The sequence below is a fragment of the Polypterus senegalus genome, chromosome 1 (assembly GCF_016835505.1).
Source record: "Polypterus senegalus isolate Bchr_013 chromosome 1, ASM1683550v1, whole genome shotgun sequence".
Lineage (NCBI taxonomy): Eukaryota > Metazoa > Chordata > Cladistia > Polypteriformes > Polypteridae > Polypterus > Polypterus senegalus.
The window spans coordinates 73400213-73421267 of NC_053154.1; the positions used below are offsets into that span (position 1 = coordinate 73400213).

A 21055-nucleotide genomic window follows, 5' to 3' on the forward strand; every position below is an offset into this window, starting at 1 on the left:
CACAATGAAATATTTTGTGTTTTATATTTACAATTAATTGAGAGCATGTTTTGTTTTCATTTTGACATTAAAGAGTCTTCTGTTGATCACTGTCAAAAAAGCCAAATTAAATTCACTTTGATTCTGTATTGATTCATAACAAACTGAGAATTCACCAAAGGGCTGAATACTTGGCTCAGTATTAACTTTTTTATTATTTTTAATAATTTTGTGCTTTCAGTTGCATATATGTCATCGAAGGAAACCAACAACATACATAGCTAGGTAATAACCTTCATGACTAATAAGAAACTACTGTGGTAGCCTGAGTGATTCCTCAGTTAGAGACACTATGTGTCTCACAGTCATCAGTTTGTGGTGGGTTTTTGTGCCATCACTATCTCTTTTCCATTTTTATGAAGTACTGCATCATTAAAAAAAAAGGGATTACGCATAAGGGTGACATACCAATGGTTCAATTTACTTTAAATTAGTTTAAAGTTTAAACTAAGTACTATTTCTGATTTAAAGTACATCAATACTGCTTCATTGTGGTTTTATTATTAAGTTTAAAACATTCTTCTGCAAAATAGGTAAGAAAGCATTATACATTTTTACCAATTTCTCACTAATGACCCTTGCTCAGTGTAAGTCCTGACTTGCATGCAAAATCGGGTTAAGAACGTCCACAGGAACAGAACACTTTCTTAACCAGAGACCTGCCTCTTAATCCTCTTGCTTCTTGTTGGGTATTACTCTTAATAAGCTAGTTAAGGCAAAGATATTGAAGTTAAGTGTCATTTAATTGGCTCTATTCATTTTTACCATTTACCATTAACAACAATGCTGTAAGCACATGCCACACTCTGCCTCTATAGTGCATAGTATTGCAGCATTCAAAATGCTATGTGTTATTATGTAAAAATTCACATTTCTCAACCATAAAATGATTGCGGAGGAAAGGATATATCTACAGTAATTGCACAAAAGGTCATAAACATACTTAACAAATTATTGCACAAATTAAAAAAAAACTATTAATAAAAAAACTGAAGCAAATCAGTTACATAATAAAATCTTCACTATTAAGGATATGATTTGGCAGTAAGCTATGTTGGTGTAACAATTTTAGAAAAGATATTTGGCAACAAGTCACTATTGCTAAATTCATGTGATCTTAAGATGTTCTTAAATATCAACTAAATACATCTAAAAGTGGATTTTCTATTAACCAAACATATTATCACATCATATTCTCTTTTTATCTCTACAAGTGCTCAGCAAGCTGTTTTAGGGTGAACTGCATTACACTGAAGGCTTACTGCTTTTAATATAACATTTTCATAGGACCTAAGTGGCAAAATGTTTTATAGGCTGTTTTTTCCTGAAAATATAACATTACTCTGTGAAATACAAAAGTTAAATTGCACACAGTTTATCAAATTGAAACAAGTCTCTATAATCTTTCAAAATAACTGCCTAGAAATACCTCAAGGTTCACGGTTAAAAATAAAAATGGTGACAAAAGTAAAAATGAATTCCCAATATGACTCTTTTACTCAAAAAGACGGAAGACCAAGATCTACATGTTTCCCTTTGTTAGACAATCCAATTTATTGAAATCTTCAGTAATCCTAGGAAGCAAAAGAGGATTTAATGTCTTATTCAAATAAACATTGTTGTGGTATCAAAGTTTGAAGATCTCATCCTCATGGTCACGCAGAGAAGAAGTAAGTCTTGTTTTTGTGAGTGGTACTGGTCCTAGAAGGGAACGCTGCTGTGTTCGTGGGGATGGGTTATGGCTTAGTGAACATTGGTAACCTGAAGTATAACAAGAGTCAGCTTGTTCTTCTTCCTGTATTCTGCAATAAACCAAAAACAAAACTAAATTAAAAGAATGGAGGCATATAAGGGAGAGAGGCATGAGAAAGGAGAAAAAAATAAATAAAAATGCTTAGGAGAAACAGAAGAAATGGACAAAAGGAAGAAAATAGACTGGTCAATGAGTGCAGAAAGAAAAGATGGAGGTTAAAAGGAATGGAAAGAAAAAATGTGAAGAGACACACACAGAGCATAGAAAGGAGTCAGGTGGTCAGGAGCAGAACCTAAGGGCGAGAAGCTTGAGCCTCAAGGAACGGCGATCCTGTGCATTGAATGTCAGGGAGCAGGAACAGCCTGATTGTTGATGTCTCCCACAAGGAATGAGTGTGAATGATGGGAAGAGGTGTGTTTGGTTCAACAGGTTGCCTTGCACAGGCCAACGGAAGGGCAGCAAGGAGCCTAGATAAGATGGTAAACTGCACCTGTCGGTTGGGCATCTCATTGCTATATCCTGTGAAGGGCAAGCTGAGGAGATGGCTGCTTTTAGAAGGCAGCATGGGGACATGTGAGATTTAAGAAACAGTGGACTGTCTCTGGTTTTAACCCCCAGTTTTAATGGATATTTATAAGATTTTAACCTTCACTTTCACCTTGTTTTTATGGATTATTTATTTATTGACTGTTGAAGCACTGCAACTATTTCATTTTGACTGTTTTAATAAAAGCACTTTCACACTTTTATGCACCTACCCCTTGCTTTGTGTGAGTGTCGTCATCTGCTGGCTCATCCCTCTTGAATGGTAGCAGGTTCAAGAGTCTCCCTAGAGCAACTGGGAGTGTGTGGCCGACGTGTACTGTCACAACACAGCATTCTGCTTATAAATATACAGCTCACATTATTGAGGGAATGGTTATTGGTTTAAACTCTCTGGTGCTAATTCAAAGGTTAGGGAATTCAATAAAGTACTAAAGAGGTGACATACACACATCTCCCTCCTATGGTTCTGACTTCACTGATCTGAAGGAAGATATGTGATTCCACAACTGTCTCTACCTACTTCTTTGATCACTGTCTCTCGCACTTCAACAGCAATAAGGAGATGTCTAAGCTGTTTTACCAGGGCAAAAGGCAAAGTTGCAGTAACCTTAGACACCAACATTTTCTTAAATAACATACATTATTTATTTCATGTTTAATTTTTGCGTTTCTCTGAGGATGCATTGTATTGAAAGATTATTGTACCGTGAAGCTTGTATCACAGTATGGATTATATATCAATTAAGAATACTACAATGTCTTAATCTTAGTAAGTTAATATATAGAAAGGAGGCAAAAATGTACACTGCCTCAGGCAGCATCATTTAACATTCCAGTCCTGTACAATAATATCTTTCATTAATAATGCCATCACAGGAAATGTTGAAAAGGCACCTAAAATTTCAACTCAAAACAACATTCCTTTTGTGAATCAACACCGTTAAATTCTGGGGCAAAATGTACTAGTAATCTACCAATGAAGACCTTTTCACAGAAATGTCAGGTAATCAAATATAATGAGCTATCTTAAAAAATATGGACTAAAAGAGTTTGCTGCTTAGGTTGAGTTCTGAAAATGTGAATATTTATTTGATTTCCATCATATGTTGGTAGCTGGGCATTTTATGGTTTCATTGTATGGATTCTGTAAACTTTCTAATAAGGATCTTTCAGATTTTAGACAATGATTAGACAAGATGTTACCAGAATGATTGGTTATATGTGAAACTAGTAATACTTTGTTCTTAATACTCTAGTCTCTGCTCATAGGTGGCATTTATGAAAATTGAATAAGTCACTCAAACATAGAAAAGAACAGCTGCTGGTGCCAGGTGGTACAGAAAAAAAAACAATGTAATAATTAAAAATGTCAGTCATTACTACTAACAAAAAACTTTCCTAGCTTATCCTGTCAGAATTTCACAATGCCCCAGACATGCACAGACCATTTATAAGTGTGTGACCTAATCTAATTTTTTTATATTTTTTGGTTACCATTCAATGAACACACATCTAGTGCTGTTTTAATTACTCTGTCCATAGACAAAGGGAAAAAGTAGTTACAGGGGCTCTGCAATACACCTTTATGTCTAAATAAGAAAACTGAGTAAACTTTTAAAACTGTAGCAGAGTATGCAACTTACCGATGCACATCTACTATCTAGATAAAAAGCATACATAGGAACCCTTGCTTTGCCATCTATTTTAGATGAAATGTAGAAAGGAAATATATATTTAAAGTGCAACAATTGAAAACCAGAACAAAAGTTAAAAGTTATTTCACACTCAAGTGTATATACAAGCTCACCGTTTCTCAACTTCCTGGATCTTCTTTACAGCTGCCTCCTTTGATTGACTGATCTTGCTGTCCAGTTTCTTCAAAAAATCTTTTGCAGACAGATCACCTTGCCATTGGGCTCCCTCAGGCTTTGAACTGTTTGACCCATTTGCTTTATCCTTGTCAGTGTGACCCTTCATTTCACTTGCCTCTGTTGTGCATTCTGCCTGGTTGCTTCCCTCTTCTGTCTCATCAGATGCTTCTAAACCATTCAGACGATCATCTGATTTGGCCATGATGGGGATAATTAGAGTTTTCTTTAGAAATATTGATTCATTGGTATAAAGGCGATTGGCTCTCTTTATTTGCTCCATCTAAAAAAAAAAAAACACATAGTACAGTTTTTCAATAAAATACACTGCACATGCATTTATATTTATACATATACTGTGTCTTGGCTTTCTAAATTAATGAATTATAAACATTCATCCATTCATTTATTCTCTAAGACTGCATTAATCAGTTCAGGGTTGGGGGGCCCTAGCCAGCAGCAAAAAAAGGTAGGAACCAACCCTGGACATGGTGCTAATCTATCTCAGAGCGCACTCATGCTCGTACTAACTTGTATAGGGCTAACTTTAGAATTACCAGCACTACGTAATAATGTTACAACTCTGAGAACCTTTTTCATAGTACAATCATTACTTCAATTACATTTCATGCCTACAGTTTAGATTAATGATGATTTATTCAAAAATATAAATCCAAGTGTTCACTTTGTAATCCTGCTAATTGAAGTCGGACATTAACCCAGCAAAGTCAGTATATAGTAAGAAGTCTATACTTCATGCCAGTAGACACTTTCACAAATGCATATTTTTTATCCAGTTAGAGTTATTACCAGAAGATGTTTTTTTTCATTTTGAAAACATTGTAGAATTCAAGATAATAATGACAACACATATTACAAAGTTGAATGATTCTTTTGATACCAATGTGTGGATTGATGGCATTAACTACTTCCATGACCATCTAATGCTGTCAATTACAATTTGCCACCTATAACTTTATTGTGGTTATTTCTTGTTATGAGACTCATTCTACTATGTTTCTCTGCTACAATGCTTTTCACTAGCTGAGAATGTTGACGTGGAGTTGGATACTCTACGTGAATTAAGAAATATAATACTCAAAGACAACTCATTATTCGATAACTCTACATAAACTCTGGATTCTGAAATGTGGTTTAAGAGTTGTGGCTTTGGGGCTAATCCACCTAAATAAACATCACATTATACTAAAGTTTTTATATCCCTCCCTGGGAGTTCCTAGTTCATGATTTTTTTTTCCATTTTCATGTTCTATTTTCTGCGGTGGGTTGGCGCCCTGCCCAGGGTTTGTTTCCTGCCTTGCGCCCTGTGTTGGCTGGGATTTGCTCCAGCAGACCCCCATGACCCTGTAGTTAGGATATAGCGGTTTGGATAATGGATGGATGGATGTTCTATTTTTTTGATTGTCATCCAGGAAAGTGGGCACATAAGGTTTATTTGCCTTCATTCCCTTTCAAATCCTGCATCCCACAAATTAATTTGTCCTTGTAGATCATGCACATAAATTTCTAAACTGCTCTCTTCTTCTCTGTATTCTATATGGCTGAAATGAGGGTGTATTTCTTCTTCTGAGAAGTAAGCACTAACCTCCACTAGCTATGTAGAAGTAAAAAAAAAAAAAACTTTTGACAGTAACAGCTAAAAACCTAAACACACCATCTGCATTTCAGATTTTATTCCATCAGAGCAATATCAAATTGTCTCTTAAGCATTTCGTTGATACAGAAAATAAGTCACTGCCTCATACTCATAGATGAAATGAAGGTATAAGAGTTTCTTTTCTTTTCCTTATAAAACACTAGGGGGCTTACCTCATGCTCGCTTCGCTTGCTAACCCCCCTTGCCTGCGCTACATGCCAGCCACTTCACGTCTCTGCTGCTTATGTTGTGAAGAGGGGGGCTGAATGCACCACAAGGAGATGCGGTCACTCCTCTGAAATCCCCTCTTAATCGGTGATACAATGGGAAACAAATACAATTTTTTTCACCTCCTCTTTGCTTAATCAGCTGCTGGCTTGCTGCTGCTGCTGTGCCGCATGATCTGTATCTCGTGTGGCGCTTCGAACATTTAAAAGCCTGTGGAGCAGCTGTCCTACTCTTTATCTTTTACTTCCAGCCCCGGGTGTGATTAAATCTTTTGGCACAAAGTCTCGTCTCACAGGGCGTGAGTTCTTGATATTTTAGTTTAGAATTTAAAAATGGAATAAGAATCTGAAAATCTAACAACATCACATTAAAATTCGATAAATTCTGAAAAGAATGATACCAAACATATATATGTAGGTTTTAAAATAAGCCCGATTTAAAGCGTGACAAAAAAGTCACATAAAATTGTTGCACAAAATCGTTGCACTTTTAGGCTTAGGATTTTATATATATACTAGCAAAATACCCGTGCTTCGCAGCGGCGAAATACTGCCTTAAAATTTGTATTAAGAAGAAAATTAAACCTTTTTAAACTGAGGGAAAATATACTAATAATTATTTGTTAAGGATCTCTTTGTATACCACATTTTGAGTTCAGCCCTCCGGTTGTAATATGACCAAGCTGTGCGCTGAGCTTACTCTTAAGCATGCAACGTACAGTTGGCCATGTGAACAGTAATCTTGTTTCAAATCTCACAGCTTGGATTGCTGCTGTCATAATCGGTTTGAGTTTCATGGTTTGTTTCAATGACGACAGTATTTGCAGGACTTGTGTTGAAGTGACATTCGGCATCTGTCAAGCGTTGTAAGCATACAACCGGTTTCATCGATAACTTCACATCCAGCTTTTGAGAGTTTAAACATTCATAAACATGTCCACTACTGAAATTGTCACCTGTGAGTCTAAGATGTTTAAGAGGCATTGGCGGTTGTCGAAAGGTGCAAAATATTTGGCCATTTCGGTACACTTGAAAGCGACAACCGAACAATTCAGCAGCAGCCATCAACTCACATGCAGAACCATAGGTGAAGGGCTTAAGCATTTCACTCTTATAGTGCTCCAGTGTAGTATAATTATCTCCTGTACCGTCATCAGTCCACACCTTGAACCTGTCCCAATCATTCAATACATAAGACACAATGTTCCTCCAGATATGAAGAGTGAGCCTGATATGGCCGTGCGATATGTAACAAAGAGAATGGAAAAGGTAGGTGCCATCTCCGGGCATGGAAACCACTCGGTAAGTGACAGTTCTTTGATCGATGGTGATCACCTCGATAGACAGGTTAATGGGGGTACGGTTGGAATGATAAAGGAAATGGGTACCTGAACAATGTAAAGTAAGTCTAAAATACCTACACAATAAGTATAATCGTAATAAATGAACAATAAAACAGCGGAGAAGCCGTGGATTAAATAAAAAGGCTGTAGTTATTAGCAGGGAGACATGAATCCCGTGGCGAACAAGGAAGGGAATGTAGAGACCGGAGCGACGGACGGCCTTATATAGGCAGGCAGCCAACAACGTGGGAGGCGTTGGGATGGGGGACCCAACGCCGCCTCACACGGTGACCGAGCTGCAGGCTATGGACGTATATATGTACGGAAGTAGGATTCAGTTAGCATTGGGAACCCGCGTACCAAATTTCTTGAAGATGGGCCCATAAGTAACAAAGACCGTTGAAAAGCTCAATATGGCAGGCGACAGTGGCATCATACCACTGAAATAAGTACGTACATTGGTTTTGGTTAGCACAGGGAAGACACCTACCAAATTTCGTGAAGATGGCGCCATAAATAAGAAAGTTCAACATGGCGGATGTTGTCAACCGTTATCGACCGTTATGACCGTTACATGTAGAATTTCGAAATGAAATCTGCTTAACTTTTGTAAGTAAGCTGTAAGGAATAAGCCTGCCAAATTTCAGCCTTCTACCTACATGGGAAGTTGGAGAATTAGTGATGAGTGTGTGAATGAGTGAGTGAGTCAGTGAGGGCTTTGCCTTTTATTAGTATAGATATAAAATCCTAAGCCTAAAAGTGCAACGATTTTGTGGAACATTATATATATATATATATATATATATATATATATATATATAAAGAGTAGATTACAATCAAACTATACTGTATTTTCTAATGACATAAATGCATCCTTAACCAAAGCATCCTTAACTAAAGCAAACATTTTACATCTCAACAAATATTAATACAAGCTATTCTACTTGATGTTTCAGTTTTATCTAATTACTGTTTATTATACATGCTCATCTTATAATAAAAAAGGGCAAGAGAAAGAATTTGTCAGAACTCCCCGTTTGGTTTTTTATAAATCTCTTTTCCTAATGTTCTAAACATCTTTTCAAAATTCTTAAGCACAGCTTATTCACTGTGTAAAAACTAATCTCACTACTTGGTAAACCTAGACATCACATTGCTATCCAAAATTCTGACACTCTAACAAAAAGAAAAACAAATAAATACAACCTGTTTGGCTTTATATGCTCTCAGTTCTTATCAGACCATAGACAACTTAATATCACGACTCTGGACTCAAATCCAGATAATTTATCAATTCTCCTCTCATTACATGCTGGAAAAGCTTTTGTTTTAATCTGGGCATCCCAGTTCATGACAAGTACTCCATTGTATGGACTATAAACCTGTTTTTACTATTTGTTTAAAAAAATACACTTTTCTCTCCTGTTATCACTGTAGAAATTTCAGACATGCATGCACAAGGCCACTTCAGAAATTCACTTTCAGCAGTTTCTCTTGTTGATTTTCTTACTTTAGCAGAGACAATGAATATTCTCAGAAAAAAATAATTCCTGTTTTATTATGTCTTTCTTCTTACTCCAAATTTCTCTTTTTCTCTACAGCATGCTGATTACATGCATCTGTTTCTAAGTGACACGTTTATCTTATCTGAAGGTTCATGTTACAAAAGTCTTCCTTTCTCAATTTCCATATTTTTGTATTCTAGGAGGCGAGATCCAACAGCCATATAATGCATCAGTTTTCTGCAGCACGTGTAAATCTTGTGTTTATAAGGCCTAAAAATGAAACAAAGCTGATTTCTGAAAATGGTATGACAATAGATCATACCAGTCCAGGCTCTTCAAAATGGACACTAGTCTAGGTCTAAGAAGTTGTAGACATTATAATGAATGCTGCAAGTCAAATCTCTCCTCAGTGAGTTATCAGCCTACGGCCCAATATGTACCTAGATAATCCATGGAGGGTTCTACATTTCTGTACATCTTGTAAAGCACGGAGAGAGTTGTTGTGACTGACTGTCATGTAATCTATTGGTTTTAACTTGGTGTTAATTCTCTGGTTCTAAAATACACGTAAAGATAGGGAGAGCCTACATAGAAGTATAACCATAATGAACCACTTCCACATCAGAACATCCAAAGTGTGATGTGATATAACAGAATAATCTTCCAATCCAAGAAGAACCAAACTTGTAAACCTGCAAAATGAACTCAGTAGTTTATATGACTGATGCATGTGCAGCTGAGATACTCTTGGTGTGTTTGAGGTTGTACTAGTATCCCAGGGACGCCATAACTAGTATTTGTCCAATTATTGCACATTAGCTTGAAATAAGGTGTATAGCTAACAAACATCATAACATCATCTAGATGCGTCTTCTTGTCAGAGGATATTGAAGATTTTATTTCCTATATCAGTAGAAGCCAATAGGAAGCACAAATAGGCATATCCTACTTTTGTAAAATGCTGCCAGGATAGACACTGGCTCCCTATAACCTGGATAAGTATGAAAGAAAATATTTGGATGTAAAAACATTGTACTTCATTCTAGATGAGCTGGCTAAGTATGTATATTGCACTGGGAACAATATAATCCTTAAGCATTTGAACTGTGATGGATGGCCGGGAATCCTGCCCGGACGGGACGCCCTTCTCAAGAGAAGACTGGGGGAATGGGCGTACTACCAGGAGTACCTTCCCCGGAACACGAGAGGACAGCCCCCCTGGTTTACATCATGGCCATGGAATAGGAGCTCAGAAGCTCAAACTGGTAGGGGTCTATGGTCACCACCAGGGGCCACCTGGGCAGCTCCAGAGTCTGGGTATGAAGAAGAAGAGTAGCGGGGTTCCTATGCAGCACTTCTGCCACACCTGAAAGTGTTGCTGGATGTTAATCAAGAGACACCTGGAACACTTCCAGGTGCACTATAAAGGAGGCCGCCTCACTCCATTCAGTGGCCAGAGTCGGGAGGAGGAGGACGAAGCTTAGAAAGAAAGGAGTAGAGGTGGCGAAAGGAAAAGAAGCACTGAGTACTGTGTGTATTGGGGCACCGTGTTGTGTGCAGGACATTTATAGCAATAAACGTGTTATTTTGGACATTCTGAGTCCGTGTCTGTCTGTGTCCGGGTCAGTCTTCGACTAAACCTTTTTCTGATTATCATCCTAATTTTTCCTGCTCCCCTGTGTGAACAGCAGCAATAGTATTAATTCTTAGTTCAGTCTGGTGTAGTTGTTACAAAAATGAGTTTAATCTATTACTATCATTTTTACTTAACTCTAATATAACATATGCAACTTTTCACTGACTGTGTGTTGTTTAGGTTTTTGGATCATGCTCAGTTTCAGTTTACTTCATCACGGAAAAGAATTCTGACACTGTTTTTAAAACAACTTTCAAAATGTAAGTGTTTCGTAAGAGAGCTACAATGTTAACCATTCCTACAAAAAAAGATGTTAGCCAAAAACTTCCCTTTTTCAATGAAGGATCTTGCAACACACACAGATGGCTGCATTCTGTTTTTGCCAGAATGCCTGTTCATTAAATGTACAGCTGTATTTACTCTAAAGACACTCCTCATAATTTCAGAATGAGCTCAAATAAAAGGAAAAAGGAGTTTACATTTTTGAATTGTTTTGTATAACAAAGTATCTTGCACAAAAGACTATTCCCTGTATATCAATTAACAGTTCAACAGGAAAAGGTTACATGATAAAATTACTTTTTAAAATAACATTTTTAAACCATTTGGCAAGAATATGGGGAGGGGAAAACTGGGGTTGGGTTGGGGTAAGAATGAATATAGGGAGTGAACATTCAAGCATAAACAGCCAAAAAATGAACTTTGCTGCCTAAATGCACCAGGTTTCATGCCTCCAAAGAAGTGTACATTATAATGTGCAATATACTCAATAATAACTGTATTAAATCACTGAGATGTATGCTCCAATTTGGTTATGCAGACACAGTGGGACTATTTTACAATATTTATACATATATGTTTGTATATATGTAAGGTAAATCTAAAACTATTTTAGCCTGTTCATAAAATATGAGACACTTTTGAAAAGAAGATGGCAGCTAAAGGCCAGACACAAAGTCTGTTGTATAGTCAAGAAATTGCTGGCATTTGCTGGTTACAGTGAGTAGCAAGAGTATAACAGGAATTTTAAAGTTTTTTGGACTAATGTTGGTAAATAAAATTTGATTAGCATAGAAAGAGAGCTAGTTGCTACACTCACTTGCTCATGAACTGCCTGTGTAGTCTATTACAATAGGTTAAAATCTGACTCCAATTTTGTGGGAAGTTATTAAACCCTCTAGATTCTGAACCTTTTGTCTGGGTAAGCCATCTGGACACAGTTGGAGAGACAAGAGCTAAGGCACACACAAGAAACTTGGCACTGGTTTCAGTTACACTCTCAGAGACTCTTATTTGATGATGCTGATGTGGTGTTTTCATGACTGTTTGTTTCAAGAAGTTAAATCAAGGCCTAATTTTACCTAATGTTTGAGTTGGTTTGTCCTCTAGTGCAGGGATTCCCAAATTCGGTCCTGGGGACCCACTGTGGCTGCAGGTTTTTGATCCAACTGCCTTTTTTAAAGGAAATTGTTTTTGGGCGGGCACTGGGTTATTAGACCATTAGAACACTCTAAACACTCTAGACGAGAACAGGCCTTTCAGCCCAAAAAGCTCACTAGTCCTATCCACTTAATTCTTCTAAAAAATGAAAAAACATTAAGTCTTGTTTTGAAAGTCCCTAAAGTCTTATTGTCTACCACGTTACTTGGTAGCTTATTCCAAGTGAATATGATTCCCTGTATAGAAACAACTTCCTAATGTTTGTGTAAAATTTACCCTTAAAATGTTTCCAACTGTGTCCCTGTGTTCTTGAACTAATTTTAAAAAAAGTCTCAATAAACTGTACCAATTCCCTTTATAATTTTAAGCACTTCAATCATGTCATCTCTTAATCTTTTTTTGCTTAAACTGAAAAGGCTCAGCTCTTTTAATCTTTCTTCATAATTAATCCCCTGTAGCCCAGTAATAAGCCTAGTCACTCTTCGCTAGAACTTTTCTAGAGCTGTTATGTCCTTTTTGTAGCCTGGAGACCAAAACTGCACACAGTACTCCAGATGAGGCCTCACCACTGCATTATAAAGCTTGAGCATAACTCTTTGGACTTGCCCTCCACACATTGTGCTATATAACCTAACATTATGTTATCCTTCTTAATGGCTTCTGAACACTGGCTGGCAGTTGATAGTGCCGTGTCCGCTATACTTCTAATTCCTTCTCATAAGGTGTACTCTCAATTTTCAGATCTCCCATTGTGTATTCAAACCTAAAATGTATATTTCTTGTGTGTAACACTTTACATTTACTTACATTAAATTTCATCTGCCATCAATCTGTTAATGTATGATGTCCAAGTTCCTCTGTAATGATTGAAAGGATTCTAGATTATCTGCCAATCCAACTAGCTTGATGTCATCTGCAAATTTAACTGGCTTGTTACTTATATTCCTATCCAAATTATGTATATATATTAAAAATAGCAGCGGTCCTAGCACTGATCCCTGTGGACACCCCACTCTTAACATCAGCCAATTCTGATGTTTCCTTGAACCATCACCCTCTGCTTCCTGTGCCTGAGCCAATTCTGTAGCCATCTACAAACATCACCCTGAACTCCCACTTCTTTCAGTTTGATATCCAGCCTCTCATGTGGCACCTTATCAAATGTTTTCTAAAAGTCCAGATAAAAATATTATGAGCTCCACTTTGATCATACCCTTTTGTTGCTTCCTCATGGAATTCTAGCATGTTAGTGAAACCTGACCTCCCTCTTCTGAACCCATGCTGACTGTTCAGAAAAACACCTGTACTTGCCATGTGATGCAAAATCGCATCCTTAGTAATACCTTCTATTACTTTACCTGTAATGCACATTTAAGCTTACTGACCTATAGTTGCTTGGATCTGCCTGGTCACCCTTTTTATATAACAGGATAATAGTTGTTATTTTCCAGTCCTTTGGAATATCCCCAGTGTACAGGGACTTCCTAAAAATATGTGTCAAGGTTTTATATATCTACTCACTAACGAAATTAAGAACTTGAGAGTAAATATTATCTGATACTGGTGATTTGTTTGATTTCAACCTATTTAATCCGTCACAGGTGGCTGGGGGGCCGACCCAGCTGGGACACCCCGGAGGAGGGCTTACGCCTCCCCCAGACCACTTGGGGGCGGGCACCCTGGTGTCTATGGGAACCACGGGTACAGAGCTTTGAAGCTCAGCCCTGTAGGGGCCTGTGGTAACCGTCAGGGGGCGCCCCAGTGCCTTGGGAGCCCTGGACCTCAGCACTTCCGCCAAACCTGGAAGTGCTTGGGGGAAGAGGATCGGGTGCTTCCGGGTGCGCAGCCGGCACTTCCACCACACTGGGGAGTGCCGGTGGAAGATTGTCGGAATGCACCTGGAGCACATCCGGGTGATTATAAAAGGGGCCACCTCCCTCCATACTGTGGCTGGAGTCAGCAGAGAAGGAAGGACACTTTCTGCATTACTGCATGGTCAGCAGTATGATGGTGAACCTCACTTTGGTTTCACTGCTATATCTACAAATATAACAGACCTGGCACAGTGGTATACAACTTGTACACTTTCCACACACTACTTTTTTGGGATTTTCTCACTCACTTAAATGGTTGGACCCCTTAACCTGCAATTGCTCCATCCTGGGTATGATATTAATCTGCATCCAGCCCTGCATGTAGGCCCTTCAACCTGCAGGGAAAAACCTAATCCCCTAATCTGGGATCCTGAGTTGGTTTGTCATGTGGTGGGTGCTGCAATGCGCTGTCTCAGTGTGTGGTCCTAACCTCTCTCTCTCTCTCTTAAGTGGTTATAATTTACTACAAAGTGCTCCTATAAGGTGTTCAGCTTGATTTATGGAGAGAAGTGTAGCATGGTGAAATAAATAAATACTGTGCAAGTGCAAGTGGCTGATGGTGGATTGTTGCTGAGAAGATGAATTAATTCTAAATATTATTTTAGAAATAATAGTTTCAATACAGTGCTACCAGAAACATTACTAGAAGTAGAAAGTATTATCAAATAATGCCTGTGTTTGAATCCTTACACTGGCTTCCAGGTACGCTTGACATAGTTTTCAAAATCCTCCTTCTTGCATATATTGTAAAAACAGCCAAGACTCTACTTACCTCTCTAAACTTATTATTACATTAAACCAGAGCATACATTAAGATCTTAAGATACTCATCTACTAAAGATTCTGAAGATTAATAAAATAACAGTTGGACGTTGGACTTTTAACTGATGAATCCTCACTACTTTAATTAGCAGTCCCTGATTACAGCTTCCGAGTTCCCTTTTGTATTGCATCTCTGTTTATTAGTCATTTGTACAACAATATAAGCATTACAATAATTACATACTGCTACCAACCCTCTTTTATTCTATATATCTTCTACATATCCTGCTGTGGTATTGGGTACCATTGATCTACTTTCAAGCTGTTTTTCTGCCTGGTGGAAAAACATCAGAGATACTGGAAGCCTGGGCACCGAAGGATGAATCCAAGGATTATAGGAATTTGCGTTGTTATTAGACTTAGTCATTAATTGTATTTAATCTGTAAACTTGTTACAGCTCTCTGAGCCTCCCTCAAAGAAGAGTGCTATACAAAAGTAAAATGAACTGAACAATGGATAAGAATATTTGTTGAATTCCTGTAATTAAACAGCATGGAATAGTGTGGCTGGAATTCTGGATTTTCCAAGTCTTCCTGTTTAATTCCTGCCTCCAACTCATTGTATGATCTGAGTACAGCACTTAACCTATCTTTAAAAGCGATCTTTAACTTTTCTGATCTTGTAAGTCATCTGAAGTAAAGGTGTCTAACCAAGCTCAAAATAGGACATCATGGAAAAAGTCTCTCTCCGGCCGAGCTAATAACATTTCTATTAATCTTTATTATATAATAAACTGAACAACAGAAAAAAATTCTATCTCAGCTAATATCCATGCATTACATCTGGGTGATCATTGCTGAATCTCAGAAGTAAATACCCCAGGGAAGACAAAAATGTGGATGAACTTAACAAACACAACCATGTACAGCACACATTATTATATAGGACACTTTTCTCTCTCTCTCATGTTGTCACAATCAATAACCTACTTTACAAAAATGGCCACAAGTGGTCACTTGTTCAGTCTGTGATTGAGTATTAACATATTGTATTAAACAACCAACTTTACTATCCTCCCATCCTTGGAATACACTTAAAACAATCATTCTTTGTTAATTTATTTTAAGGTCAGTAAGCCAGATATACTATAGGCATTAAGGGAAAAATATAAGAATATAAAAATGGGACAAGAAACATTTGGACACTCGTGATTTAAAAAGCTCTCATATTTAATTCCTAGGAAAATGACATAAAACAGAAATGTTTATTTGTTCTCCCTGGACTACAGCTTTACAACTTCCATCTTTATTTTCAGTTACCAGTCTTGGCATTATTATGACATTGCTCTGATTTTTGAAACCCACTCCTTGACAGTTTTCAGGACATCCTGTACCATTCTTATGAAGCACTGGCAAGAGTCAGACCATTCATCTCCTTCTCTGATGCAGACACACTCCATCATGCCTTCATTGTCTCTTGACTAGAGTTGTGCAGTTCATTTCTTAACAATCTTTCTGCTGAAAGCATTAACAGACAAGTTCAAAATGCCACTGCCCGAGTTCTGATATTGGTCAAACACAACAAACACATTTCTAGTACACCAAGTACCAGAACAATTCGGGACATGCACCTCATCAGTTTGCTACACAAATGAGATCTACTGGTGCTAGCCTTTTTACAATTCCTAACACAGGTTTTGCGACTCTAGATGAACATTCATTCAGTTTTGTGGCTCTGACTCAAATCAGACTTTTAATGACTGCACTGCATTCTTATTTTTCTTATATAACAGCTTTAGTAATACTAATTCTGTCATTCTGTTGTTTAGGTTGTTCATCTACTCTATTTTACTACGCATTTGTTCTTATGTATAGTATACCTTTTAAATGTAATTGCTTATTGAAAACCGTACCAGTACCTAGTAGTTTGCTTTTTAAAGAACAATATAATTATCTTTTTCATGAATGGCACTATATAACAAAGATTGATTGACCACTCATTTAACTTTGTTGCTCCTGTGCTCTGGAACTCCCTCTTTAGATAGATAGATAGATAGATAGATAGATAGATAGATAGATAGATAGATAGATACTTTTAGGAGTACTTGTGAAGTGATTACATTCAAATAACAAGTAAAAACTCTCCTTTTCTTGCATGCATTGTAGTAATCTATACCTGTAGCAAAATTCCCTAATATGACTTGTCTGTGCCAGTTATATTGACCCTGATAAGACCAAATTATTAACTCATACAATCAGTATACTTTCATGTTCAAACAGTAGATTCCTTGTGTTGAATGTTTCTGCATTCCATTTTGTTACTTTGAATTGTAAAAGGTGCCACACAAAATAAAGACTTATTGATTTAATATATACAGTGCATCTGGAAAGTATTCACAGCGCATCACTTTTTCCACATTTTTTTATGTTACAGCCTTATTCCAAAATGGATTAAATTCATTTTTTTCCTCAGAATTCCATGCACAACACCCCATAATGACAACGTGAAAAAGGTTTACTTGAGGTTTTTGCAAATTTATTAAAAACTAGCAAAATACCCGCCCAGCGGAGAAGTAGTGTGTTAAAGAAGTTATAAAAAAGAAAAGGGAACATTTTAAAAATAACGTAACATGATTGTCAATATACAGTAATTGTTTTGTGAGTGTTATGAGTGTTGATGTCATTAAGGATTTGATTATCATTATTTCTTTCAATCAGGTTCGTATTTGTAGGATGTGTTGTGTTCAAGTTACATTCCGTGTTTGTCAATCGTTATAAAGATAACAGGTTTCATTCATCGATTCATTTCTTACTGAATCAATAAACAGCTCGTCTTCCTCTGTATCTGAGACGTGACACACTGCATGTACGGGTTTTTTTTTTACACTGTCTTCCTTTAGCGGGACATTGACTTTTTCCACCGTGTGCTTTGTTTCCACAGTAGCTGCACTTATGAATATGCTTGTATGTATCACACGCTTCATATTTTTTTGCTGCCTTCTCAATTGTGTAATTCGGTTTTTGTTCAGCACTCTTTGGAACTGTTGCTCTTTGTCTGTGCACTGTGTCAGTTCACGCGAGCCGCTCGGTGTACATGCATCGAAGGTTCCCAGCTGTGCTGGTGCCATCTATTGCGATGTCCACGGCTGTATTTAATGTTAGCTAAGACCCGGCACTTAAAAGTTTGTCTCGCAGTTTCGCCGAGTTTGTGCAAAACACCACCCTGACCATCTCATCTTCGTCTGCATAAGCACAGTCCTTCACCCGTGAATATTTAGCGCCAGTGTTTCTATTGGATTGCCGCTGACGGACGGCCTTATACGGGCAGGCATTAAATTACGTGGGAGGCGTAACTCCGCCTCCCACGGCCATCGAGCAGACGTCTATTATAGTATATGGACGAAAAAATAGGTTCCAGTTATGACCATTACGCATAGAATTTCGAAATGAAACCTGCCCAACTTTTGTAAGTAAGCTGTAAGGAATGAGCCTGCCAAATTTCAGCCTTCTACCTACACGAGAAGTTGGAGAATTAGTGATGAGTCAGTGAGTGAGTCAGTGAGTGAGTGAGGGCTTTGCCTTTTATTAGTATAGATAAGAAAAACTGAGAAATCACATGTACATAAGTATTCACAGCCTTTGCTCAATACTCTGTCGATGTACCTTTGGCAGCAATTACAGCATCAAGTCTTTTTGAATATGATGCCACAAGCTTGGCACATCTATCTTTGGCCAGTTTCGCCCATTCCTCTTTGCAGAACCTCTCAAGCTCCATCAGGTTGGACAGGAAGCTTCGGTGCAAAGCCATTTTAAGATCTCTCCAGAGATGTTCAATCGCATTCAAGTCTGGGCTCTGGCTGGGCCACTCAAGGAGAATCATAGAGTTGTCCTGAAGCCACTCCTTTGATATCTTGGCTTTGTGCTTAGGGTCGTTGTCCTGCTGAAAGATGAACCGTCGCCCCAGTCTGAGGTCAAGAGCGCTATGGAGCATGTTTTCATCCAGGATGTCTCTGTACATTGCTGCAGTCATCTTTCCCTTTATCCTGACTAGTCTCCCAGTTCCTGCCACTGAAAAACATCCCCACAACATGATGCTGCCACCACCATGATTCACTGTAGGGATGGTATTGGCGTGGTGATGAGCGGTGCCTGGTTTCCTCCAAACGTGACGCCTGGCATTCACACCAAAGAGTTCAATCTTTGTCTCATCAGACCAGAGAATTTTGTTTCTCATGGTCTGAGAGTCCTTTAGGTGCCTTTTGGCAAACTCCAGGTGGGCTGCCATGTGCCTTTTGCTAAGGAGTGGCTTCCATCTGGCCACTTTACCATACAGGCCTGATTGGTGGATCGCTGCAGAAATGGTTGTCCTTCTGGAAGGTTCTCCTCTCTCCACAGAGGACCTCTGGAGCTCTGACAGAGTGACCATAGGGTTCTTGGGCACCTCCCTGACTAGGGCCCTTCTCCCCTGATCGCTCAGTTTAGATGGCCGGCCAGGTCTAGGAAGAGTCCTGGTGGTTTCGAACTTTTTCCACTTACGGATGACGGAGGCCACTGTGCTCATTGGGACCTTAAAAGCAGCAGAAATTTTTCTGTAACCTTCCCCAGATTTGTGCCTCGAGACAATTCCTTTGACTTCATGCTTGGTTTGTGCTCTGACATGAACTGTCAACTGAGGGACCTTATATAGACAGGTGTGTGCCTTTCCAAATCACGTCCAATCAACTGAATTTACCACAGGTGGACTCCAATTAAGCTGCAGAAACATCTCAAGGATGATCAGGGGAAACAGGATGCACCTGAGCTCAATTTTGAGCTTCATGGCAAAGGCTGTGAATACTTATGTACATGTGCTTTCTCAATTTTTTTATTTTTAATAAATGTGCAAAAATTTCAAGTAAACTTTTTTCACGCTGACATTATGGGGTGTTGTGTGTAGAATTCTGAGGAAAAAAATGAATTTAATCAATTTTGGAATAACATAATCTCATCCATATGTTGTTTAGCTTTTAAACATTTAAGTTCTAAACAATACTTCTATTTATTTGATTTTTGAGCTCTAAAATGTGTTAATTGAAAATGAGATGGACTTGTCAATTAATCACACAATATAAAATATTGTTGATTGTGTTTAAAGTAAAGCAAACAAGAATATATTTCAAGGTTAGATCTAAATATTAGATTGTTCCTTATATGTCAAAGTTGCATGAAACGATCTTCAGTAGAACTAAGAACAGACAAACTCATAGTACACTGGAGTAAAGTTCATTGAAATAAGCAACAACTCTGCCTCTCACTTACCGTTACCCCATACTGTAGCGCTAGTCCTTGCAGAGTGTCCTCTGGACGAACACAGTGCTCCAGCCTCTTCTCCCTCACCGGAGAGCGAACTAAGCTGCCGTAAGATCGACTTTGATTCCGATTTGATCCGAGAAGCGATTCCTGGCTACACATGATTGCAGCTTATTGTACGCCTTTCCCTTTGTACAATTTTATTTAAAAACAGTGTTTGAATAAATATCATATGGTACTTGGCCAAAAATGCTGTAAGAGTAATATACTGACAATGCCAAAAACGATTTTTTCTCTGGTTATTTTAAGCTATTTGACATTTTAATTAAATATCCCTATTATAAACATTTCCGCTTTCTTATGAGTAAATAAATTAAATGTAAATGGTAAATATTAAGAACGAATAGCTGCTGTCATACACTCCATTTAAATAGCTGTCAGCAGACTATAACTGTGCCGGCTTAAATTCACCAAGAGTTTCGTGCGATTGTAAGAGAATAAAAATGAATAGATTAAAATACCACTCCTCGCTTCTTGAGATAAATGTGCAGATTTTGTCTTCTTTTCTCTCATGCAATCTCACCTTACGCCACCTTTATTGTTTTTGAAACTAGAAGGAAAAAAACACAGATCGGTTCTATCACTGCTCCTGTTCATCATCACCATCATCATTATCGCACATTTTTTAAATCCTTAGCCCAAAGATTATACACATTTTTGTCAAACATTACATTAATTCAATCGAGTATAACATGCCTTCAACAATACACGGTCAATAACGTGTTTCCTTTTGTAAAAAAAACAAAAAACTACAAAACCAGATTTCTTTTGCACGTTTGTCATTACTCTGTCCTACAGTATGAATCCTTAAAATGTACGTCCATCTGAAACTCGCATAAATGCATTCTCGAATTAAATCCTACATCCGGTCAAATAACAAGTACACAGTTTGACTTGCGACAGCACTTATTTTGGCATGGAGAATTGTAGGAATTGTAGTTTTGTTGGAGTCTGCTGTTTCCTTATACAGTATGAAGTACTGTAGTTTTTCCTTTGGACTACTATTCCGAAAAAAAAGTTTCCAAACCTACACAATTATTAGTACAAAAGTAATTA

At 37.8% G+C, this 21055-nt stretch overlaps 1 protein-coding gene across 1 annotated transcript; it reads right to left on the reverse strand.

Moving 5' to 3' along the window:
• Positions 1–1513: 1513 nt before the first annotated feature.
• lysmd1 (LysM, putative peptidoglycan-binding, domain containing 1) lies at positions 1514–20894 on the reverse strand. The gene is made up of 3 exons (XM_039750700.1): positions 19949–20894; positions 4146–4489; positions 1514–1841 (listed from the first exon to the last, which is right to left on the reverse strand). The coding sequence occupies exons 1-3, from the start codon at positions 20099–20101 to the stop codon at positions 1667–1669; spliced, it is 672 nt and encodes a 223-aa protein (XP_039606634.1). The 5' UTR covers positions 20102–20894; the 3' UTR covers positions 1514–1666.
• Positions 20895–21055: the final 161 nt, after the last annotated feature.

What these genes read in the sequence shown, in the direction of transcription:
- lysmd1 (XM_039750700.1), bottom strand. Translation starts at nt 20,101, where the DNA reads ATGTGTAGCCAGGAATCGCTTCTCGGATCAAATCGGAATCAAAGTCGA. An exon ending in CGCTACAGTATGGGGTAACG is followed by an intron (nt 4,490 to 19,948) that starts GTAAGTGAGAGG and finishes TTTTTTTTTTAG; the next exon opens with ATGGAGCAAATAAAGAGAGC. An exon ending in ATCCAGGAAGTTGAGAAACG is followed by an intron (nt 1,842 to 4,145) that starts GTGAGCTTGTAT and finishes GGTTTATTGCAG; the next exon opens with AATACAGGAAGAAGAACAAG.